The sequence below is a fragment of the Vigna unguiculata genome, chromosome 1, assembly GCF_037176805.1.
Source record: "Vigna unguiculata cultivar grain cowpea cultivar isolate G323 ecotype 2 chromosome 1, ASM3717680v1, whole genome shotgun sequence".
Classification (NCBI taxonomy): domain Eukaryota; kingdom Viridiplantae; phylum Streptophyta; class Magnoliopsida; order Fabales; family Fabaceae; genus Vigna; species Vigna unguiculata.
The window spans coordinates 41,042,574-41,068,743 of record NC_140792.1 but is presented as its reverse complement, the minus strand read 5'-3'; the positions used below and the strand labels follow the sequence as shown (position 1 = coordinate 41,068,743).

General features: G+C 31.3%; 4 protein-coding genes across 6 annotated transcripts; 1 reads left to right on the top strand and 3 right to left on the bottom strand.

The window, feature by feature from the left end:
- Window positions 1-1,875: 1,875 nt before the first annotated feature.
- Window positions 1,876-4,754, bottom strand: LOC114174698 (APETALA2-like protein 3). 2 transcript variants are annotated; one of them, XM_028059566.2, is made up of 10 exons: window positions 4,044-4,754; window positions 3,939-3,964; window positions 3,830-3,860; window positions 3,644-3,731; window positions 3,397-3,542; window positions 3,169-3,228; window positions 2,950-3,053; window positions 2,720-2,865; window positions 2,461-2,574; window positions 1,876-2,364 (listed from the first exon to the last, which is right to left on the bottom strand). In XM_028059566.2, exons 1-10 carry the CDS (start codon window positions 4,475-4,477, stop codon window positions 2,113-2,115), a joined length of 1,401 nt encoding a protein of 466 aa, XP_027915367.1. In that variant the 5' UTR covers window positions 4,478-4,754; the 3' UTR covers window positions 1,876-2,112. The 2 variants fall into 2 exon arrangements, with proteins under 2 accessions (XP_027915367.1, XP_027915396.1); XM_028059595.2 differs by having other exon boundaries at window positions 3,169-3,213; window positions 4,044-4,753.
- A 13,063-nt stretch (window positions 4,755-17,817) lies between these two features.
- Window positions 17,818-19,534, bottom strand: LOC114194407 (large ribosomal subunit protein uL4-like). Its single transcript, XM_028084600.2, has 2 exons — window positions 18,372-19,534; window positions 17,818-18,095 (listed from the first exon to the last, which is right to left on the bottom strand). The coding sequence occupies exons 1-2, from the start codon at window positions 19,464-19,466 to the stop codon at window positions 17,982-17,984; spliced, it is 1,209 nt and encodes a 402-aa protein (XP_027940401.2). The 5' UTR covers window positions 19,467-19,534; the 3' UTR covers window positions 17,818-17,981.
- A 1,194-nt stretch (window positions 19,535-20,728) lies between these two features.
- LOC114179670 (protein REVEILLE 8-like) lies at window positions 20,729-23,903 on the bottom strand. 2 transcript variants are annotated; one of them, XM_028066093.2, is made up of 10 exons: window positions 23,297-23,903; window positions 23,094-23,192; window positions 22,844-22,901; window positions 22,648-22,771; window positions 22,430-22,561; window positions 22,172-22,297; window positions 21,960-22,069; window positions 21,480-21,539; window positions 21,162-21,273; window positions 20,729-21,080 (listed from the first exon to the last, which is right to left on the bottom strand). In XM_028066093.2, exons 1-9 carry the CDS (start codon window positions 23,299-23,301, stop codon window positions 21,169-21,171), a joined length of 819 nt encoding a protein of 272 aa, XP_027921894.2. In that variant the 5' UTR covers window positions 23,302-23,903; the 3' UTR covers window positions 20,729-21,080; window positions 21,162-21,168. The 2 variants fall into 2 exon arrangements, with proteins under 2 accessions (XP_027921894.2, XP_085529249.1); XM_085673123.1 differs by having other exon boundaries at window positions 23,094-23,237; window positions 23,552-23,903.
- Window positions 23,904-24,775: 872 nt separating this feature from the next.
- On the top strand, window positions 24,776-26,020 carry LOC114177694 (2,3-bisphosphoglycerate-independent phosphoglycerate mutase). Its single transcript, XM_028063160.2, has 2 exons — window positions 24,776-25,024; window positions 25,677-26,020. The coding sequence occupies exons 1-2, from the start codon at window positions 24,901-24,903 to the stop codon at window positions 25,946-25,948; spliced, it is 396 nt and encodes a 131-aa protein (XP_027918961.1). The 5' UTR covers window positions 24,776-24,900; the 3' UTR covers window positions 25,949-26,020.
- Window positions 26,021-26,170: the final 150 nt, after the last annotated feature.

Here is a 26,170-nt window from a genome sequence, read left to right as displayed (position 1 = left end):
TTTTGTGTTAACTTATAAAATCGTCTTTATCCCATATTAAAAACAAAACATGGACAATAGCTTGATATGAAGATCTCTAGTATAATCAAAAAAACTTATTTGTCCGTAAAAGCTAACTAATAGGTTATTCTAAACCATTAAAGGATACTTATTCAAGTTGCTTTTGGAAGAAATGTTACAACTAAGAAGGAAAATTAGAACATAACTGAAACACATATCATATAATATAAAGGTGATAAAGTAACATAATAAAATATGCAAAAGTTAACAACATAATATTCCAATAAATTTATCAGGAGTTGGAAATTAATTTTAGTTTTATTCCCTATTAAGAGGAATTCGAATTTCGAATCATAATTTTAAATCTTAGAAGACTAATTATAATGTTAGAGATTAAACCCTAACCAGTTAATGTTTTATTCAGGTTGCCAACCTAATTAAATTAGATTTATATAATATTTAAGTTCAATTAACATGTCAGTTTTGATAATGTAACTAAAACACTTAAATCTTCTTAAAGATAAGAATTACATGACTAAAAGAGTATCATGGTTATGAATGACATTAGTTCAGGTCGGACATGAGGACATGAATAGTGCATATCCTCTATCTAACTTACAGTAAAAAAAATTCACTTCTTATATGTTTCGTTACTTGTCGAACACTCATTTAAAAAATATCCACAAATTTTAGAAATTTGTGTCTGTGAATATGTAAAAGGAGATATTTTATAAAATTATAAAATAAATTCTTAATAAAATTTTAATTGAATATCTTGATAAAAAAATTCTCATCTTAAAATCTCTTCATCAATTGATACACGTGATTTAATGTATAAAAAGTAGATGTAGGGAACAACAAATCAGTGAATCTAACACATTTTAAGCATGAAACTAACATTTTGTTGCCTCTAAATTAAGAATAAAAAAATCCATTTTTGTACATATTTACAAAGATATTCTAATTGTTATCATCACATAAATATTAATTATGAAACTCATACTTAGTACAAATTCTCAGTTTCAAAAGTGATTTTAGTTTCGAACACAAATTCTCTCTTCCTCATGTGCAATGACAAATTTAATTCTCGAATTCGAGCTTATTTTTGCTTTTCTTTCCCGAGAATCGAAGTTAAGTTTTTTTAACAAATTATTGATTATTAACGACATTTTGACTTCTTTTATCAAAAAAGGTTGCAACATAAAGATGCATCGATTGTGAAAAAAATAGTGAAATGTTGGAAACCGTGCTTGTCTGGTTTGCGTTAATATCATTATAAAATATTGTAAGGCGTCGGCAATGATGCATATCGGCAGTTTGGTTTGCTGTTTTAACATGTTTCATTATCTTCTCGGACAGTGTTTCCGAACTCTCTGACAACGATGCTTATTACGCAATACTACAGATTTTTGTTTGAAGGGTAAAAATAATAAAATGTGAAGGAAACATGAATGTATATAATAAATAATAATAATAATAATAAATAACAATAATAATAGATAATAATAATGCACATGGAAATGAAAAGGATCAGAAAGTGATTTGGACGTTGTACCGCGCGCACAAAACTATTGTATAAACTTCGACCTAGGATAGGGGAGGAATCATTAGCAAAGACCGTAAGACAGCTTTGTTCTTCCTTAAATATAAAGAATAACCATGTGATAGGATTCAAGCCAAATATTGTGAATAGTGTTATGTCGGCAATAATAAACATTGCACAGTGGTGAATAACTAACGGAAGCAAAGAAAATTCAAAAATCATGACCCACAAATACGGATTGAACATAGCATGCGCTCAAATTTGTACTATTTCCGTCCCTTCAAAGATCACCATCATCTTTTCAAGTATTTTCAAGATAGAAAGCACCGAGGTTGAATGTTGGAAACCAAAGTAAATGCTAACTCATTATAGTAGTAGTCTCAAATCAGTAAAAGCAGAGTTCATCATGCCTTCGCGACACAGCATGGCATTTCTTTACATTGAAGAAAAATAGTAAGTATATTAAAGGCCAAATAGTAATAGCTCCAGAAACAAACAATTCAATTACTACTTGTAGCTGGTCCTACTCGTTTCTTCTCAACCATACGCTCTAAAACCTAGCAATGCATTCAGCTACCGATGAAGAAAGGGGATATGGTGCCCGGGTTGGTGATCGATGGTGGAAAATGTGAGTGGAGGAAAGTCATGTTTGGAAAATGAATTTGAGTATCCGCAGCTGATGGTATTATTGTTGAAGGGAATCCTGATGATGCTGCAGTAGAGAACGGTGGAGTAAGAGTTGCCCCGCCATACGGACCTTGGACTTGCCATGCCCAATTAGGCATGGGACCAGCTTCCATCCTCTTCTCTATTGCTGTTTCCTGTAAAATATAAACCAAAATGGCTCATCACTCACAAGTAAATATATACTCAGCCAAAAATTATCTATCTGGGCTTTAAGAATATATGAGAATCACCTCGTAGATGGGAAAGAAATTGCTACCATTCCAGGCGGAAGGATGATGCCCGGATACTCTGGAGATGCCATGAGATGGCTGAACATTCAGTGATCTCGATCCAGAGTGCTCAAACTATCAAGCCAGTGAAAATATACCATCAGAGCCAAGAATGAAAGCTGCCACTTCAGAAACATGAAAAAGCAGGGAGTCTAGGGAAATTGCAGACTCAGAAGAATTGAATCTAACCATATGGCCATACAACACTTCTCAACCTTACCATAAATCTCTTTTCGACAGGGATATCATCCCAGCTGGGTGGTGGACCTTTCAAACCACTTCCGTTGCTGGGTGTGTTCTTGATTTGAGAGTCAGAGTAAGAAGGGGGAGCTATGCCCAGGTTAAGATCAAGATTTTGCTTGCCATCTGAAAATGTTAGAACAAATCGATTGTCAAATGTTATGAACGACTGAAATAAATAAAAGAGCCTCAACGATAAACAAGTGGTACCTTCATTATCAGATTGGGAAATCACCTCCCCTTCGTATATGCTGGGCTCGAAGTTTGTAACTGCTTCCCTTCCATTGCATTTTATAGCAGCCCTATCATACGCTCTGGAATTATCACACAGCAAGTCAATAATACACTACGCGTGTGTCTCTACATATATGGAATCCAAAATGTTTAGGAATTTAGTCTGAGAGATATTCTGATAACGATTGATAAAACCTTGCAGCCTCTAACTCGCTGTCGAATAGCCCAAGATATATATACCTGCAGCAATAAACCCTGGCCAACTTTAAAATTGAATTATGATCTATCACCAACTAAACCAACCAACACAATCACACTTAATGCATAGTAAAATCGAAAATTGATAAAACAAAAAACAAAATTGATGAAGTATGTGAAGCTTATCCATCACATAATTCAACCGAAATCGATTAGTTTTCTCACTTTTTACCCAAAAACTGCCCCATACGAGCTTCCCATCGCCCGCACTTATGCAGAGTAACTCCCCTGTATTTGGAGCTTCCCCTTGAAAAACCAGTGCTCTGTCGACGCAGAATATGCACAAACTCCTCCTTCGTGAAATTACTCATCTGCACAAAACAGTAACAGTAAATCAAATCCACAATTACAGTTTCATTCAAGTTTCTTAAACAACCAACACACTAAAACCATTTCAATGTTCAGACTCAACCTGCTTTATATCCTCGTCGTAATCGCTAACGTTGAAATTGATATCCGCATCAACCCCACGGAACTTGATCGCAGCTCGATCATAAGCCCTGAAACAAAAATAACAATAAAAAACTGTACGAAACATTTGACACGCTTAAACAAAAACAGAATCACCCAAGTAAGAAAACGATATAAATGAAATTACCTTGCCGCAGCATGCGCCGTGTCAAATCCACCTAAAAAAAAAAAACACATCGATGATGAAGAAAGGTGAAGCACATAATCTAAAACGAATCCTCTAATGGCAACCTCACCTAAGTACACTTGTTTGCCACAATCCCTGCAAAAATCAAAACCACACAGCGTGTTCAGACACAGTAGCGTGTTATCACAAAGCAAAACTACCAAAATCCACTAACCAAATGTGCGATTCCCATCTTCCAGTCCTGCGATAGAAAGTGACGCCGCGATACTGCGAGCTCCGCGACCTCGGTCCACGGCGGCTCTTCTTCACCAGCGGCTGCCGCGGGGTGATCCTCTGCTCCGCGGCGGCACCGTGCTGATCCACCTTCGACGAGAAGTCCAGCCATGTCGGCGAGGCTCCCGAGTCGGTCGCCGGAAATAGCTGGATGGTGCGGACAGAGGATTCTCCGGCGGAAGAGGAAGCGGTGTTGTTGTTGAGGATGGCGAAGTTGTAGGCGACGGCGTCGCCGTAGGAGCAGGAGTCATCGGTGTCGGCAGCATTGACAACGGAGGAATTGAAGCTTCCGGAGCTCTCCATTTGCGCGATGGAGAGCGGCGGCGTGTAGTTGTTGTCGGAGGGGGAATCGGCGTTGAGGTTAAGATCCAGCATCGCTGTGAGAGTTTGTTAGAATCTGTTAAGGAAGCGTTTGGAGGGAAAGTAAAGTTAGTTAGAAGCGGAGGTAGAGCGATGAATCTCCTACGGTAACGCCTTCACATCGTTGTGAAATTGGAGACTGACCCAACCGTACAACAATAGCAAGGAGTTTCATGCAGGGAGAAGAGTGGAGAGTGATGAGCCATGAGTGAGGTTAAAAAAACAGAAAACAGAGTCTCTTCTTTTCCTCAATGCTCCCTTCAACTCTTTTCCTTTTCTTTCATTCTCTTCTTAAACTCTTACCCCACATTTATTATTTCTAGTTCTTTTTCTTTTTTTTTCCCACCCTTTTCACCTTCTCCTGATTTATGCTTCCATTATTATTTTTTGTTTATTTATAGAAGTTACTTGCAGTAATAAAATTAGGAGTAGAACCCAAAACATTTGCATGAGAGTGACGCCTGCACTAATAAATAAATAATTTATTGTTAATTAACCTCCATTTTTTATTCTTATACTAATTCATTTTTGGGATAATTTGTTTCTATGCTATTTCCGCACTCTGCTAAGCACTGACAGTGTCATTTACTCAGTCAACTGGCCTCTTTTTCAGTTTTGTCCTCTGTTTTTCTTTTTTACAGTAATATACTAATTTTGTATTCAAATATAATTAAACATTTTTTAATCATCGTTTCTTAGATTTTTTTTATCATTCTTAAAATTAATTTTTATATATGTATTTATTATGATGTAAAAATAAAAATGTCAACGGCTACACTGTAACTGAAAAATTAATTACCGTTTACATAAAAATATCAAAAGAAAAATAAAAGAAAATGAAGAAAATATTTAAATCTTCATGCTTGTTGAGAATCCACTAGAAAGTTAGTAATTTGTAAATAAACTTATATATTTTCCAAAGGAAAAATATGAATGTTGTTATATTATTTGATAAATAAGTCCTTCATAATTGTCATGGATTTTATGTGGACCGTGTATTTATCGACAAATGAAAAATTCTTTATTATTTTTTAGTTATTTTCTTTTCTTGCATTTAACACTTAACATGTTCTAAAATAATTATTAGCACGTATTTTATTAGCTATTGATAAAATTTTATTTTTTAATTCTTTTATGTTGGGAAAGAAATAACTACATTTACATTGGAATAATGTTTATCAATTTTATTTCAAATTTCATCCATAAAAAATTACAGGGAAAATAAAGTGGTGATAAAATGTTATAGAAAACTGTAATTGGTTTATCTTTCTAACAATTAAATGATTTTGTCAAATGTTGAGAAAAAGGAATATCTGTAAACAAAGAAAATGTAAAAATAATATGCAGTTATTTATGTGATTAATTAATTAACTTTTTAAAAAACTTATGTATATATATAAATCTGTGTGAAATATAGTAACAGTAATCCGAATATAAGAGCTTGAACGGAATATTTACCAAAGAAAAGAAACAACAAAAAACACTTGAAAAGAATACAAAAGAAATTATCTGATCGAGGGTAACATTGGAAATGAAATGTTCTAGAAACAGTAAAATTTTGTCTTATAGATATATTCTTCCTCTGTAGTATCCATAGATAGATAGATTTAGATTATAAATAGAATAGCTAAGTTTATTAAATTTATTCATTTTATGCCAAAAAAATGTTTTGAAATATTCTCAATTATATCTATTTACATTTAATTTAACTTAAAGGAGACAAAATATAAATAGTTAAAGTAGTGGTGGTGTGTACTTTAAAAATATCATAATTTATTTTCAGAACTAAAATGCAACTTGATAGTATGAGTTATTTAATCAAAGTAAGACAACATGTTTAAAAGGTATTATATTTTAAAAAGTAAATGGCACTTTTTTTTAAACTATTGGGATAATATATTTTAAGAAAACATATTTTGTTATCTTTCCATCTTAATAAAGTGAGTAAATAACCGTCTAAGAAAAATTAACATGTGTTTGTTTAAATGCGTGTAAATTTGTATCGTCGATTAATATATATATCTGGAAAAATGATAATCATAAATCACTTACAATTATTTCTTAAAAACTGAATTACAATGTGACAGTGAAAGCACGTAATAAATAAAAATATATTTTATTAAAGCTTGTAAAGTGACAGAAGTTTATAAGAATTGCAAGAATGTAAACTAAATAATATTAAAATATAATAAAATGTGAAGTGAGTAAATTAGAATTTATTGTGGTAAATTGAATTAACATGTCTGTACTACATATTGTAGTTACTACTTGGGGCAACCTAACACCTAATGTAATAAAATCGTATACCAAAATAAAGTAATTAAATACATTGATTGCAACGTCTGTTATGTTTTTTCCTGGATAATGCATATTTTATGATTAAAAATAGTGATAAAATTTAATGAAATTGTACTACCAAGAAGGAAGTAGGAAAGAAGAGAGTATTGTAATGGAGGAGTTTGATGGGCTATTTATAGGTGCAGTACCCATTGTACAAGAGAATGCAATAAAACACCATAGTTTAAACAAATGGATAAATTGCATCAGATATTTGGTGTGCACATAAGTAATAAGCAAGTTCCATTGATAATAGGTATAAGAATGCAGTCTTGTACCCAAATTGTCATGTCCCATGGTTTTATACTATGTCTCCAACAAATCAAACAGTTTCGAAGTTAGGTTTTGTTGATACAGAGTTAAACGGCCTTCCCTGAACATCCCTAATTGTAGTGCCAACCATCATGGCGTGGATAGTAAGAAACTTGCTAGAGATCTTCGGTACCTACATTGCAAGAGAAAAAATTGTGCCCAAAAGTTTCACCATCGCTTTGGTTGAGTCTCTCTAAGTTTTGTTGAATCTTTTACGAAAGGATTTCTACAAAGATACAAAGTTCAATTTAGACATAAGAAATTAATATCAAAATCAACCAAAAACCTTAAAGACACAGATTTATGTGTTTTTATTATTACATGGTGTTCAACTTTTTTACCGTGAGATTTGGACTTTTACATAAATTTTTAACATCAAGAAAATTAGTCCATGTTTGAAGAGGTGTTAAAAAAAGTTTTAACATAGTTTTAGATGAGATTTAAAAAAAAGTTAAATATATATTTTTTTCTATAAATTATTATAAAAAAATATATTTTGTCTTTAAACTAAATTATAAAGTATTTAGTATTTATATTTTATGAAATTTATGTATCATTTTCGACAAATGACATGAAATATTTTTTATGTGGCAAATGAAATTTCATATTAAACTATAATATAATTTTCATATATAATATTTGTTGATATTGAAAATTTAAGTGTGAGTCTAAGTTTCATATTAAGTAAAATTGATAAAGTTAAGCATCATATAAAAAAAAAGAAATTCATAAACTCATTACTTTAGGAGATTCATAAACTTATTCATTAAGGTGCTGGATTGAGAGTGATGTCAATTGCTTATATGGATTGAACTTAAATTACATTTATATGACTAGTTTTTAATAAATCCTCTATTCTAAAACATACCGGTTAAGTCTAAATTCTCTGTTTTTTTTTCTATTTTTGTCCTCTATAAAGCATTAAAAATACACTTAATGCTTTAACTTTTTTTAATATATTAACATCAAATCAGTACTCATCTTTGAAGATATAGCATAGCAACAACACATCAAGAGAGAATCTAAATTCGTATTAAAGCCACTAATTCATCTTGGTTGGTGATTGACTTAAAAGGTTGTGGTCCAGAAAAATAAAAAAATTGAATATCATTTTTTATATATTGCTTAATATTTTGGATTGAAAATGTGAGTCAGACTTATATTACATTTACCTTATCACTATCCGGTTAATTCCTTTGAAATATTCATCAATTGAAAAAGTATTTTACTGAATTTTGATAAAACATAAAACAAAATGCTTTATTATTTATTTTAGAAATAAAACATAACTTTTTTTTATAATAGTTAAGAGAAAGAAAGCATATTTAGTTAATAAACAAAATATAGAAGAAGTATGTTTTTATGGTAGTTTAAAGTTGAAATTTTTAGGTTGACATAGGTTGTACAACTGTAGTTGGTAGGGGGAAAGGTGATTGAGTTGAGTGGCGGTACACCAGTAATATAGCATAACAACAAATGCGGTCCAAACATGTTCTTGAAAATGGCAGGGAAAGGCTTCAAATACGAGACAAACGTTTCGGTGGATGAAAACTGGAAACATCTATGCCTCCTAAACTTTATTTCTTACTGTGGATACCAATTTATTTTATCATAATTTATTTTTTTACCAAAGTACATTTTTTTTATCAAAGATTAATATTTGAAAAATTATTTTTAAACTAATTTTAATATTTATAATTAATGGATTTCAATTTAAAAAACACGTGAATTTAGTTCATTTTTGTTGTTAAACTTCACCTAAAGCTTCTCCAGTTTTTATAAGAAAACTATTGGACCTCTAGTTGTAAAAAATTATAATTAAGTCCTTAAAAACAGAAGCTTTAATTTCTCTGCTAAGTGTTATGTGAATATATGAAAATTGTGAACGTGTTCACCAGTGGGGCTGTTGGACTTTTTATTATTTATTTGTTCTGACATGCACATCTTTCCTCTCCTTTCATTTTTTTGTGTCCACTGGTATGCTACAATCATTACTTTCATTGAAAACATAATAACTGATAAGGTTGCCAAGAGTAAGAGGAAATGAGACATGAGTCAATTAAAACCTTAAAACCATATTCATCTATTGTATATGTTCTTAATCGGTTGTACTTAGTAAGTATGGTTACTTCTGTTCTGTCATTCACTTTAATTTTTGTAAAGGGGATAAGGGTGAAGATAGTAATGATTAGTAGTTGAATGAAATATCAATTAAATGTGTTTTGACACATTTTTATATGGATAACTTTTTCATCAACATCCCCTACCTTATAAACAAATTAACTGCAATCTGATTTCTTTATCTCTTATTTCTTATTATGTGTAAAGACTTATGCATACATTCACTTAAATAAACTTGTTGTATTATATAACAACATTACATGAGTATCCTATTTTCTATATATTTATACTTTTTTTTTAATTAAATATATAAAATCATTCTTATTCTCTTATATCTTATATGGTATCTTACGATGTCACCGCATATCTTCTTGACACCAAAAAAATTGTTGATTCTTAGCTGCTATAGGATCTCCTATTTCCATTGATGAACACATAGAAATTACTTTAGATGGTGGTTTGTGTGAAGAATATGATGGCTTAATTACCTCCATCTTGTCTTATGTTGATCCACACTGTGTAAAAGAAATATAGGCTTTAGTGCTCAATCAAGAAGAATGCATAAAGAAGTTCAAGATTGTTGACAGTTAATTTAATCAAACTTTTGGTACTTTAGTCTTAACATTTCAAGAAATCGAAATGTTGGCTTTTCTAATAAATCTAACAATTTTATTTTTTTTCAAATCTCAGAACAATAATCCAAAATTAAGGATCTTATGATTCAAAGAATTAGAATAGATCTTCTGGTAATCATCTTCATCTTAGTCCAACTCCAAACTCCAGAGTCAAACATGAAACAAATTTGGTCATTCAGCTCTCAATTGTTGCCACATGTATGACTCTGATAATCCAACCACCATTTTTGCAAATCATTCTCAATGTTTCTCTCTCAAAAATACAAATTCTCCCTCCCTACTTGGCACCCCCTCCATTGTCAATGATCGTTTTTGGTATTATAATCTAGTGAGCTTAGATCGTTTTATTCGTTGGACAAGCCTTTAAATAAGTCTTTTAGATTTTTTGATCATTCAATGAAATTCATTTTATTAAAAATAGAGAGCTAAGGGTAACATGGCCGCTAAACGAGTTTGGTCTCACTAAGAAAAATTCTTTTAATTCAAATTTAGTTAACTCAGAGGATTGGTCGCATAGCGAATTATGGCTTGTTGAGCAAATATACCTTCAGAGGTGTTTTACTAGACGAGTGGGTACGCTCACTAGGCAAACCTTTATTTTAATAAAGACTTGTCTCATTGGGTGAGCTTATGAGTTCACCGAGTGAGAATAAGTGAATGACTAAGTAATGAATGTGATTGAGACTAAAATTGAATGGAGTATGTATGACTCAATGTACATGATGATTTTAATTGAGATAATATGAATATATATATATATATATATATATATATATATATATTGTGGTGTGATGATTTAAATTCATGTGAATGATATGAATTATTGAGATGTTATCTAAACATAGCTATTTTCAATGGGCAAGTACTATGTTGAGAGGTTGTGGATTGTGTATTGAATTAAGACTCTGAGAAGAGATGATATTAACTCTATTCATATTCAGACTTAGATATTAGGTAGTAAAAGTCAATGAAAAATCTTGTGAACTAGCTTGCGATATGAAAATAAAAATTGTAAGAAATTAATCATGTCATATTAGTTCCTAACATGTAGCTTTAACTTAGTGAAAGTAGTACGACGAGTGTCTATCTCTAATTTTAATTCAATGAATAAGTCTTTAAAAAGTAGAATCAAACAGTTCTGATGAAATAATATCAACAATTGATGACATAAGAGGCAATAAATTAAGTTGAGGTATTGATTCTGAATTATTGTCAATGATTATATCTTTAAAAAAATCAAACATGTTTTTAGTTCCTGAACTTACGTACCAAATTAGAATTGTCTCTCTCTCAAATTTTGATATATTTTTATTCCTAAATTTTTAAAATGAAGTAATATAATCCTTTTAATTTAATGGATTTAATTTTTGTGAATTTGTTAAAAAGGGTTACAGATTGACATTTGAATCGTGTCATAGTGCAAACAATTCAAAACGTATTTGACACAAACAAATTTAATATAATTGAATATATAACAATTATATCAATTTATTTTTAAAGTGTGAGGAACAAACAAAATGTGTTAAAATTTAAGAAACTAACAAATTTTTAATTCATGACAAACTTCAGATACTAAAAATATATTGAAGAAAAAAAAAACAACTAACTTATTATATTGATTTTCAAATGTAATGATAATATGCTGGACAAAGATAGATGATGTTTAAACTAAAAAGTCTCAATGCAACTAGATTTAAGAAAGGTAGAAGAAAATTAATCTAAAACATGTGTTTGAGTATGTTTTAATTTCCTGTAACTAAGAAATAGTTTATCTATATCAATAAATAAATATATATATATATATATATATATATTATTACAAAAACACTTTATCACATCAATTAATCTTTTTCTTTAATATAAACAATTATATATATATATATATTATTTATTTATTTTTTCTTTCCTTTTCTTTTCCGCTCCAGTAACCCCACTATATAATTCACATAGAAACGTAAATTATATGCAAGTTAAGAAATGATGCTATTAGCTTTACTTTAGAAAGTTGATTCATTAGAATATACCAAACTTTAACCCTACAAAGTGGTAATAGATAGAGTACCCTCTATATCCGAATATTGAAGTTTCTTGAATTTCTTAAATAACATTAATAACTGCACATGAATGGAAATACCTCAAAAATCATCGGCGTGGTCGTCGTTGAATTTTCATGTACGGAACTACATTTGACCGTACTTCTGATTTTTTCTTAAAGCTACCTATTAATTTACAATTTCACCCCACTTTCACCTTTTATGAGAAAAACTCAAATAAGTACAGTCGGTATGTTTTATTAAAAATTAAAAATTTATAAAATATTGAGATTTTATAGTATTACAACATAATTTTTTTCATAACCCATAATAAGAAAAAATATCATTTTGAGAATAAAAAAAAAAGAAACACACATGCACACTAAGATATATCTATATATAAACCTACAGTTATTTCCTTTTAAATGATAAAGAATGGGAAGTGCTTAGCACAGTGTGTGAAATTTTAAAATATATATCATACGAGTTTACAAACAATATGATTTAAAAAATAAAAGATTATGATAAAGTTGACAAGTGCTATACTTCAAACATTATTGGACAATGTTCACATGCTAAATCCCACTAATGTTTTGGCTTCGTAGTGATATTTTAATGCGTACAGTCAAAGGTAGTGCAGAATTGGGATGAGATTAAGACACAACACAAAACATATATATAATTGTATCTATATCTGCATCCTTCTAGAATCACTTGAGATTTCCTTAAAAAAATTGACAACAAAGAGTTCATTAGCCATGCATAGAGAAGGTGGTGTTACCGACACGAAGTGGAGGTTTGTAATCTTAATTTCAAATTAAGTAAGTGACGCAATTAGAAGCATAGTTTTGTGACATTATTGGATGTTTGTGAAGTTTCTTTGAGGAACATTGTTGGTTAGTGGAAGATGCTATTTGGTGATGTGGTCCAATTTCAACTTTTGTTTCGAGAATTCATAGGTTGGCACCAGGTTTCTCTTTATGAACGAAAACCAAGTTGCTGAAAAGCTTAATTTGCGTTCCACGTAATGGAAACAGGATACCCCCAACAGGTGAAAAGGAACCTCACTTTGAAATTTGCTATGCTATATTTTGCAAAAGCAAGTTGGATAAGTGACAAACTAATTATAGGTTAGTGGTTCTACTATGACCAATTGTACTTATTAGTTGCATTAAAGAAGTTTCATTGCTATAACATATCTTCCTCTATCATGTTTTTTAATTTGTCTATGTATATACCTATATTTACCTACTCCAACTAGGTTAAAATTAATAGGACAATGTTTATATAATAACCACAATTAGAAAAGCATCAATGCTATAGGATGGAGTTGATGAAAAAATCCAGTGTAATTAAAAATCACACGTTAGATAAAAAATAGAAGAGATAACGTTAAATATTATATCAATATATTAATTAAAAATACTCATAAAATTATTATCTTAAAATTTTGGGTTAAAAATAGTGTCTAATATCTTATGTGAGTGAGATTAATGTTTTATATATAGAATTACAATATATCAAATAGTGTACGAAACATAACTCATTACCAGAAAAAACAATAATATATATACAATATTTTTATATATTTACAATCTCTCGATAATTATTCTAAAATGAAAAATATACTCAAAAGATTAAGTTTTACTCTTTTTAGGAATTAGCAGAGTAGGTTTATTTGGGTGAAAATTGGTAATTAAATAAAAATGTAAAAAAATTTACTGGTGGGATATCAATCAATATATTGTACTTGAGTTGAGTTAGAAAGTCAAATATTAATAATCAGTTTCAACGGAAAATGAATAATAGAAAATAAGACTATAACTTAATAAAATTGTGTAGTTAACAAAAACAGTGACAATTTAGTAATTTAATATTTGATATAATTCTCTCATACTAGAATCTATACTTCCATTCTCCTGTTTCTGTACATACATGATGTTCAGATTTGTTCATAGATGTTTTGAAGGAGAACTGTTTTAGATTTTTATTTTTTCAAAAACTAGGATTGTCTAACTTTTTCTGTTATATAATTTCTGAATAGTAAATAGTTGATAAAGCAATTAATATAATGCAAAACTAAGAGTTAATCTTACTATTTTAAAGATGAAAATATTTCTGAGTGATAGAATTCAAAAAATTCTCATTTGGTGTGAAGGATGTGGTTTTAACCTTAATTGGAATCCTAATTAAAGTTAAATATGATTTTATCACCATAATTATATTATAGCAGCATTTGACAGTAACTAAATTTAAAATTTTGATGTCATATAATATGTATGTGATAAAATGATAAAAAAATGTAAAATATGACATAAAAATTGTAAATTAATATAAATAATTAAATTATATATTATTACAAATTACACCAACAATTGAATAGATTAGATAAGTCAAAACATTACTGAATTGTAACACTTCTGCTCTATGGCAAGCTGATTGCGGTAGAAATTAAGTAAGCTAAATTATAATCAAAATTGTCATACTTATATTATTATACTTATATCATGTTTATTACAATCAAATTGTCATACTTAATAATAAATGTTTAATATACATTTTATAAAATAAAATAATAATCAACAACGTATTTATATTGATGTTAAATTCTTAAAAATAAAATTTCGTTTACCTAAAATGTTTAAAGTTAATATAAAAAATACTATATCAATTTATAAATATTTTGTACCAATTTAAGTTATTGATAAAGACAAACTCGCAAAAGCTCTTTTTAGTTGAATTATTCTTTCAAAAGAATGTATTTTTATTGTTTTTAATTGAATTATTCTCTTAAGGAGAATTTTTTTTTATTGTGATAGGTATATTATATCTATATAAACAAGGAAACTATGGTAGCACTCTATTAATGTATTGTTTTTTGTATTGTGGACTTTTTGCAATCATAACTAGAAATATGTTGTTTTAATCAGTTGGTTGAGCTTACAAATTTTACATTTTTAGATTTCACGACGCTTTTAAATGTGTATTGACATAGGTTAATTTGTTTAACGTGTTGATTTTGTAGATAAAAGTAATTCCATTATATATATATATATATATATATATATATATATATATATATATATATATATATATATATATATATATATATATATATATATATATATATATATACTTTTTGTTAAAGAATAAAAGTTCTAATAACTTTTGGTGTATAATAAGAATGACAATGAAATGGAAGTGAGTTCGGCTATTCTATTTTATTTTTAAAGAGTTTATCTTCAAATTTAATGAGTACGAAATTTTGTTTCATTTCCAATTTGATTGGAGATTGATTGAATACACTCTTATTCACATCTTTTATCCGTTCTTTTATTATTTAAAATATTTATTAAATGACTTATTTAAAAAAAAATTAAAGAAAAGAGAAAATAATTATGTATTCAATGTTAAAATAATACTCATCTTTTGTTTTCTAATATTAAATATAAAAAATAAATTATAATTATATAAATATAAAATAAGAGTATCAAATAAAAATAAAATAAAGATAAAAAAGTATACAAAAAATTAAATGTATATTTTAGAGGCGAATTACAAGACTAACCACTATTTGTTAAACCACTATATGTTAATATAAATCGGTTAGATTATCCAATAAATGAAACACATGTTAATATTTAATATGGGAACAAGTATGGAGAATGGAGAAAGGAGAAAGTGTGAATGTCTACATATTCATTCTGATTTTTGTATCTAACTTAAAACATCTGGTATCATCGTATTATACTCAATTAATACAAAGATTTGTCACAATAAAAAATCATGAAAATTGATTTATTTATGTTTTCTATAAGAATTTAAATGTTTGATAAGGGTATTTGTTTGAATATTTATTATATATTATGAAAAAATAGCTGTTGTTAAGCTTGGTTGAAAAAAAAATATTATGTAATTACAAAAATATACTATTATTGATAATTATATACCCTTTTATATCTCTGTATAATATATTATGATTTATTCTAGTTGATATAATTTGGTTAGGTTTTTTATAGAGAAGATGAGTAAGAAGATTCTATACTGATGAATTATGACAAACTTGTGTAAAATATTAAAACATCAATTCCAACTTAAAACTTTTAAATTTGTAAGTCATTCCGCTTGCATTTACTAGGTCTTAACCAAGGTAAGACTTCTAGCTGATCTTAAATTTTTAACCATCTTTTATCCGGTTATATATATTATGTTTAAGAGTAATGATGATAATATCACGAATTCATATAATAGTCTTGAACTCTTTACTAATAAATTACACATGAATTTTACATATTAAAAATTATTATATTTTCCAAACTAAACTATTCTGAAAATTATATATTGTAGTTCATTAGTTTAGATGTTTGTTAATAGTAATTTTGAGATATAACAATATGGAAAAATCATGTTGGAGAAAGTAAAAAACATAAAATCATGTCAGGATTGAAACGGACAAATGCACCATGAACATGAATCTTTATGCAACCAACTCTCATTAGGGAAGCTCCACAAGATTAATTTGTAGTTATATTTATGCCCCACATGATTCTCAAAGATACCTTTGACAACCAGAAAGGTAGATTCGGCTTTGTGAAAGAAGAACCTGCAACGTAGAGTTTAACATCATAGTGTCATCAATAGTTGGGCCTAACACATCCCTAATCAAGCAGTTTCTTCATGCAGCTCCACAATTTTGTCTTGCACTTCCATACTCTTGAAGTTTTCAATTTTACTCACTTTTCTTTCTGAGTTCCGAAAAGCATAATCCGGAGATGCTTCGGGATATATAATCCAGAATGCAAAAATTGTATTTCGGAATATACAATCTATAATACAAAAATTGTATTTCCAATTATAAATTTTAGATCGTACATTTTGAAATACAAATAAATCTAAAATGCATTTAATATTTTGCATTTGAAATCCAGAATAATTTTTGGAGGATGAAGATGAATGGGAGGAGAGGTCAGTGGAAGAAGTTGGTAATGAGTGAGGGACGCAGGTGAAGGTGAAGGAAGGGGCTTTAGTGGAGGTGGAAGAAGGAGGCGCTGATGAAGTTGGAGGATGAAGATGGAGGCACCAATGAAGGTGGAAGAAGAAAAAGGGATGCCGGTGGAGGTGAAGGAAGAGACACCAATGAAGGTAAATAAGACATTTCACAATTATATGAAGGTGCAGGAAGAAGATATTCTTAGTGGTAACAAAATAGGCCGATGTAGAACAAGGTGCCTAAAGAATGAAGGTTTAAACTAAGTCATCGATGGATGCCATTGGTGAAAAAGGGTACACGAGAAAGTTGAAGTGATACAATGAATCCGTGCAGGCTTAAATGGGTAGATGCATGTAATTTTTGTGTTGCCTTATCGGTAAGAGTGAACACAAGAGTAATGTTTTCAAAGAGTTGGAGCTGAAAGTTATGAAGATGGTGGAGGTTTTAAAATTGGGACTGGAAAACCCTACCAAGCAAATTGGTAGAGTAAAACCATCAGCCGAAGAAGGGAAAGGGATTTCAAATTATGCAAAATTCTGTTATCCTAAACTGCTCAACATCTATACATATTTCTACAAATCCATGTTCTATATGTTGTATTGTCCCTCCTATCAGTGAAAACAATTTTGTAATACGTTTTTGGTAGATATTGTTAAAGTTGAACACAATTTATCTCAACTTATAAGCTGAACACAGAGTAAGATAACTCTTGTTCGATTCGTCAGGATTATAAACAGTTTGTGTCTGTATCCGTTTATCTTACACGATAATTTTTACACTCATTTATGATTCAAATCTGACGCAATCTCTATTTTCTACAAGCTCATCTCTAGATAAGATAATTTGGAGATTCTCGGTCAATTGAGATATCCTCGGTTGTAAATATCAATTACATTGCAAAAAGCACATGGAAAATGAGCAGAGAACTTCTACAATCAAATTCTAAAATTATGCAAACCATACTTGTTTTAAACAGCATCAGAGTGACAATAAAAATAACGTTTACCTGGATGACATAACTACCGTATCAAAACTGTAAATGTAATCTAAAGAAAGTAACAAAACAAAAACTAATCATAATTCAGAAGAGTTCACTGGGAAACACCCAACCACTTAGAGAAGTTGTCAAATTCTGTATAATCAGAGTCTGACACCATTGTTTGATACCAAGCTTTTCCAGCAGCTCTAATAGCAGAAGCCTCCTCCTAAGATGAAACATTCAAACCAATGTCATTTTAAATCTACAATTACTAATGTTCGAATGATAAACCTAAAAAACACAATAGAATAAAAAAAAAAACCTCCATTTAAAACATACACAACCCACAGCGTGCGAACTCAGTTTCCACATAAACCAAGGATATGTTTCGATTAACAGTTAAACGCTTACCGTAACAACAATCACCAGAATGCACATTCATTTGATAAAAATTAATATTCAGCAGAATCAGGATTAATTCGGAAATCATAAAATCACTAACCTTGGAAACAATGTTGCGCTTCTGATAAAGCTTTTCCTTCTTAGCCACAAGGCGCTGCTTCTCAGCGAGAAGAGCCATCCTTTTAGCAGTCTTAGCATAGGGATTCAGCTTCAACATGACATTGAGGTTCTTCAGAGGGTTCTTCTTCAGAGTAGCGCGCTTAACCTCCTTGTTGATGGGCCTCACCACGGACTGAACTTCATCGGAATTAATGATGCGGGCCAAGTCCGAGTTAACCATCTTGGGGCGGGGAAGCACGTAGCCCTTTTTCTTCTCAGAGACCTTGTCGAAAGACCCATAAATGGAATCCAGTTTCTCAAACGCGGACTTGGTCCAAATAATGAACCTCCCAAGGTGGCCACCGGGTGCAAGCTTGAGAAGGTTAAGTCTGTCCACATTTGCAATCTCAACACCGGGAATGTTCCTGAACGCTTTAACCGCTTTAGCACCTTCGGATCCATAAACGATAAGAGGTCCCTTGCGTGAAATGTACCTACGGTTCCTCATCTTTCCCTTACCGGGACGAATTCCGTGACTCAGCTTCGCTTTCTCCGCGTCGGGGAACGCGCCGATCTTCTGAAGAATTTTCACCGCTTCCTTGGACTTCTCCACGCTCTCGATGCTGTCGCTGACGACGAGGGGAAGCTCAGGGACAGACTCGATGCGGTGGCCGCGGGCCTGGACCAGGGAAGGGATCGCGGAGGCGGCGATGGCAGAGACCACGGCGTGGCGTTTCTGCTGAACGTTGATCTTGCGGTGCCAGCGGCGCCAGATCTTGGTGGGTGCGAACATACGACCGCCGCGGCACATGTTGCCGAAGGCGGCCTGGCCAGCGCGGTGCGTACCGCCGCCGGGAACACGAGGAATACGCGAAACGGCGCGGCCCGTACCCCAGGACTCGGCGGAGGTCTGGTGACCGGCGCGCCTGCTGACGGCGTAGGGCTGGCGGCTGTTGCGAGAAATGTTGGAGTGGACGAAATTGACAATGTCGGGGCGAATGGGAGCCTTCATCACATCAGGAAGAGGGACGGTGGGGGCTGCATCGCCCTCTAGGGTTTGAACCGATACGAGAGGCCTCGCTGCTGCTGCTGCCATTGATGAAGGTTGCTGCTATTCACAAAACTAGGGTTTAGGGTACTGTCAGCAGAAAACAGCAGAAAATGAAGTGGTGATTATGTATTTATACAGGCCCCTCTTTTGCTTGGCCCAGCTCAGGTCCGTCCACTTGGGAATATGTTTGGGTTATTTGTTTTGCACCCTCATAATTTCCATATGCACCATTCTAAATATGAAAATTTCAAATTTTCCATTGTGGTATTAATTAAATTGCAGTATAGGGCATTCGTTGTGATGGCATTGTGTTGTTGTGGCTGCTTTAGGTGTTCGTATACACTTTCTTGGTTGTGGTGTGTTTGGTGATGTTGTTCGAAGTGGATTTTGTATACATAATTATATATATATATATATATATATATATATATATATATATATATATATATATAATTATAACACAATGAATGATGTTTCTAATAATAAAAAAATATATAAAAAAGTAAAAAATGAGTGAAGATAAATCATTTAGATTAAAAGAAATACATATAATTAAAAAAAAAACTTTTAGCACAATATTATTTGATTTAAATTTTTTTATTGATATATTACTATGATTATTTATTATTTATAATTATTGCTATTATTTTATTTATTATTTGTATATTACTGTCAATATTTTATTTATTGTTTATTAAAACCCATTTAAAAACTTTACTCTATACTTTAAAATACTAACCTCTACTTTAAAATTCCAATTCCTGATTTAACATATTAAACCATACTTTAAAATTTTACTCCATAGTTAAAATACTTAAACCTACTTTAAAGTTTTCATTCTTAATGTAATATACAAAACACTAATTTAAAATTTTAATCCATGATAATTAAACCCTTCTTTAAGATCTAAATCCTTAATTTAAAATATTAAACCCTACTTTCAAATTTTATGCCGTAGTTTAACATTATATAAAATAACATTGAAGTTTTAAATATCAGACCATATTTTCATATATTAAATAATACTCACAGCATATATTCACGGAGAGAAAAAATTTGATATAAGTAGAGATGTCAAAATTGGTTTCAATAGATATACTCACAGCATACCGTATAATTCATTATGTGGGGTGACTTAATTGATTAGGATTAAATGTCAGTGATTGTTGATATTAAACACAACCAACATGATTGTATTAAATTTGGAGAGTTTATCGTCAAATTCAATGTGATTAGCATAGAAAAAATGTTTTTTTTATCATTAAAAAGAAGAAGCTAACGTTGTTATTTAAAAAAAAACTAAAAAATGAAACAAATGGAAATAAAATGCGTGTTGAAATTTGTTAGGTGTCAAAATAATAATACACCAATGATACGAGAATGTGGAGCCCATAAACTATTTCTACAGATTAAAACCATATCAATCCTTGTAACCCTTTCTCTAACAAAGTACATCGCTCAAAACAAACACAACGTTAAACAACGGAAATATAATCACTGCAACATGTGCACATTCGTATCTTTTTGGTTTTGGTAGCATTTCTAACACCCATTCTCCTGGTGATGATGGTTTTGTTGCATTTACAAGCTTCGCAATGAGAATGCATTGGTGCTGCTGCTGGTTCAGCAAAACTTCAGTCTTCCATCCAAATTTCATCACTGTAGTAGGAGATGTTACTATCGAAAGGGATATGGAAAGCAAAAGGAAAGTTACAAAACATCAGAGGAAAAAACACGCACTGTTCAATTAACGTTTGTTGAGCTGTTTGACATGATACATCGTTTGTCTATTTCTTGACATCAATTCCTGCCGTAATTCCGTGTTGCCATCGTGTGATGACATGGCATTCCTCTGTATAAAACAATGAAAATGAACTTGTATAATCTAACATTCAATAATCGTCAAAACTATCAACAAATTTGATCTCGTTATAATACTTTTAACTGTGTTGTGAAAGGACCTTGCATTAAGTTCATACATTACTGAGATTCATTAAATTAGCACAAATAGTGCAGATAGATATACATGACTGAGATTTATTTGAATTTGAAACTTACAACGGACACAAAGTCAGGACCAGACAAGTTGAGAGTGAGATTTTTCATCAGCAACAAAACCTGCAGAGCACCAAATTTGTAAGCCAATTCTTAGTCACAGAGAAAAACAACAATGCTCTACTATATCACAACTAAAAGAGATAATAAAAAGCAACCAGTACATTATTTATCCATGCGAATATGTTTAAAGTTCCACGTTTCCTAAAAATTAGACAATTTCAAAGTATATAAGTCGGTACAAAACTAATTTTATAAAATTGATATTTTGAGGTTGAGTTAAGTTTAAAGTTCATTTCTAACTTAAATGTGAATGTAGCTTTACCTTGTGACAATTAACATGTATGGTTCATGCAAAGCTCAACAGGTAACTTTCATAATATTAACAGAACTTTTTACATGCCTTGTGATGTTAACGAAGATTACCGATTATGCAGGAAACAAAGTTCTTCTTAGTCAGGAAAATATGTTTATTCTACTCACAGTTTCAAAATTTATAGGATCCATTTCCTTGAGCTTCTGGACATGGCCTTTTGTGTCTGGATCAAAAATACTTCCAATGAAGCTATAAACTTCAGCAAAATCTGGTAAACCTGCGAAATTTGGCCAAAATGAGAATCACCACCAGCTATTAATTTCACTATGCAAGCATATTGTACATGATGAACAAATATCAACGGATGTAAGATCATTACCATGAAGCACCTGAGTCTGTTTCCCTTGTTTTGGCATTTCAGTAGCAGACAACTTTCTAGTAGAGTTCCCAACATTGCTAACACAGCTGTTGCCAATTATTGTCACCCCCTTTGATCCAATATCAGCTGAATCAGTGACGTCATAAAACATAAACAAGTGGTGGAAAGTTCCATTTAGCACATCCATTGCAGATACTCTTCATCTCAAACAAAACAATTGAACCAAAAATATGAAAGAATAAAAGGAAACACGCGTGCCTTCATCTCCATGAAAATTGGTGAGTTCATCCTGATGGGGCAGTGATCTGCTGGATCCAGAATTCATGGGCAAGAAATTTTCATCCCACGTGGAAGAAACATATGCCAGGGAAGCTGGAAATGGCACCAAAACTGCCAAACCCAGAAAGCAGCATGTCAGGAATGTGCATGTTGTACTTTTAAAGAACAGAACATCATAGTATGAAATAGAAACAAACCATTTTTTGATGCCTTTTGTGGGTAAGGATGAGCAGCTTTACGCTTAGGACGAGGAGGAGGAACATGTGCTACTGTCCCGTTCTTCTGAACCTTCAGAAAGTACTTCTGGGCATGACTTCTAATCTGAAGAAAACTCATGGTGAGATAGCAGAATACACAAATCATGATAACATAGCTGAAGAACTGCTTCCTAACCTGAATAACTGTCTTTGAACCAACAAAATCCTCAATTTTCTTCCAATCTCTGTCAAATCTGAACACCCAAAAATATATATAACAAAATAAAAAAAGGTCAGTAATTCAATAGCAGATTGTGTTTGATACTTCTCTCAAAAACCGGAAAAGAACAGAACTTTGATAACTCAATCTGGAGTACTGATAAGGGAATAATTTGTGAAGTAAAGCATCATTATGGTTAAGTTAAGAATAAAGAATAAGAACTCACAGTTGAAGAGCTTCAAGAAACTTGTCATGCTCCTCCTCAGACCAGCTTTCCCTAGACTTGGTGATAGTATAAGGCTTTCTAACCTTCTTGCCAGAGCCACTAGATGGAGTTGAGGGCGCCATTGCCATTGGTTGAAAACTTCAACTGTTACTATAGTTAGTGTGACAAATTAAATATAACAAAAGAGAGAGATAGTATCATACTTCATTTCACTAAACGTTGTTTTGCCTATGTAGTGATTGTTACCAAACAACCAATGAATGCATGTTTATTTAAACTTTATGCTTGAAATATCCAATCCTTTTCGGTGTTAGATAACGTGGTATATAGCTATAACAGAGTATGAAAGTACCCAACTTTATGAACTAATTTAGATTGAAGTCTAATTTCTAAGAAGAGAAAGAGAGAAGGATTGTGTGGTTAAGTGAGGTGCGTAGTTGTAAATGTTAGGTCAGTACCACCAAACCAAACTTCCTTCACGTCCATTTCATCCTCTCATGTTATGGGCATACCCGAAAAGCAAAATTGCTACTTTAGTTGTTCCACTTGTGCAAATGGAATAAACAAATTGCAATTTGCAAGACATTTTAAGAGCTGATCACGAAACAAGAACAGAAACAGCTTTGTGGTATAAGTTAAAATGTTTTGAATACGCATTTTCCCAAGTGTGTCACAAGTGTGAAAGGCAAAAATGACGATATGAAAGAGGGTTATATGGTGTGGAATAGTTTGGCGGCGTAAATAGATTGTGGGTAGTACATTAGATAGATAAAGAATGAAGATTAAAGAGAAGATTGGTATAAAGAAAGAAGTTGAAGGGACATGATGAGAGGGGGCAATGTTTTTGTGAACATGAGGAAATGACAGTGAAAGAAAAGGAGCAGTGGGTCACACCGCGACCCTTAACCACAGGACCTCATACAAATCATGTTCCATTGCTGCTTCTCTTTTAATTCGGTACAAGGCGCGTCAAAACCTATTATTCTTTTCATTTGCTACACGTGAGATCCGAACTAAATCGTGACGAGACGAGAAATTAAAAATAAAATTTGAAAAAAATAAGTTTGGGATCGCGACTATAATTATGGGGGAAATTAATCAACAAAAATAAGACAATGTCGTATGTTAACAAATCAGTTTTGGATCCAAAAGTTGATTATGTACGGGGAAGATATTAACATCTCACGAACATGCCTTTAATTGCGTAATTCTCTTTGAAAAAAATTATTTAAAAAATGATTTGAATTTTTGATATTTTTGAAAACTCATTTTATTTAAATTTTTCATATTTTAAATTATTTTAAAATTGGTGTCACGTGACGCGAGTGTTCGGACAAATTTTAATAAATTTTTTTATTATCTTTTATTTTTTTCATTTTTTTTAATCGTTTATAAATTTTTAATATTTTTTTAAAATCATTTAAAAATTAAAAATTTCTAAATAGATGGAAGTGCCATATACATGTAAGTATAAATTTTATATCTAAATAAACTAATACTTCTTCGGGAAAAGTAATATTCATTCAATTAAAATCAAATTATATAATTGAAATTAAAAATATATACGACCGAAACTAGAGCATGCATCATGAATTTGGGAGAGGAAAATTACAAATTGAAATCATAAAAAAATAGAATTTACAGATGAAGGTTGACTTTAAGGTGGAGGTTGAGGGGCAAAAAAGGAAGAACAATTGTGAGGAGGTGATGAATTTGGAGATCCAAATGAAAGGATAAGAAACAGGTGATGATCTTTTTCCTGGCTTCCACCTAAACAATTTTGGAATTCAAATTCAAATTCAATTGCATGCAAATGGATGTTTATTCACATATTTCATCACCACCTTTCATATCGCATCGTTTCTCTTCTTCACGATACCAACCTTTCAAGCTTCTCTGTTCCAAGGAATCTCAATCGAAAGACGATAAGGGTATGCAGTTACTGTTCTACAATCACCATTTTTCCATTTTTTCCCTAATTACAGTGATGATGAGCATGTATGATAGTATTTTGCTTGGTAGTGATATTTTCAGAGCAAAATAGGAACAGAGAATGGTGTGAAAGGGGGAGTTGTAAGACAATTTGAATTTGAATGTATGATTTTTTTTAATCTGAATCTAAAATATCTCATCCTTTTTTGTTGATCGAGTAACACGAAGAGTATTTTAGATCAAAATTACTAACATAAAAGTGACGATATTTTAGTTTTAGGTTAAAAACATTCACACATTACCTAAAAGAACAATAGCTAAATTTTGTCTTATCAGTTTTTGTACAAACAAAATGATCTGGAGTTCAATCCTTGTAGTTTTCTTTTCTCTAATAATTATCAACTATTTAGTACAATGAGAATTTGTGTTCAAATATAGTTTTGCTCTGCATTACAAAGAAAGGAAATAGGATGAATGAAGTAGAAGATAATTTTCTTCAAATGACATGCAGAAGGTTAAAGAAAATACAGAGAAAATTACCAGAATCATTTGTTTCCCAGACACTATAATCAAACTTTTACTCTTCAACTTGTTTGTTTCCAGAAGTCACTGCAAGCTATTATAATTGTTGGTTATGGTTAAATGTGTCAGGTGATAAATCTTCAACAGATTGGGACAAGGCATGGTCAAAATTGAAGAAGCAAGGGGGCAAAAAACCCTTCTCCAAATTTTCAGATAAGTATGTGAGTTGGAATCCAAGGCGTTCAGAATTCCCTCTTTCTGAGGAGGTTGATCCTATTAAGAGAACAGAGAGATCAAACCTCATGTTCTGGAATAGTCCCACTTTCACTCTTGGGGGTGCAATTATTATTGTCACATTTCTTTTATTGTACACCATTCTTGCACCAATACCAATCAAGTGATCTCTTTCAAAGTAATGTAATTGTAGAAATGAAGTTTTATTTCACAGAAAATGTAAATCCTTTTCCATTGAAGTTGATGCTTCTCCCTTTCCTTCTCTAGTGTTGCTGCTTCAATCACTTGAAACAATTTTCTTCCTCCACTTGTCATTGGTTTTTCATTGTTAATCTATTTTCAGATGGGTTTTCTACATGCGGATGTGAGATATGGATATGGAACAAAAT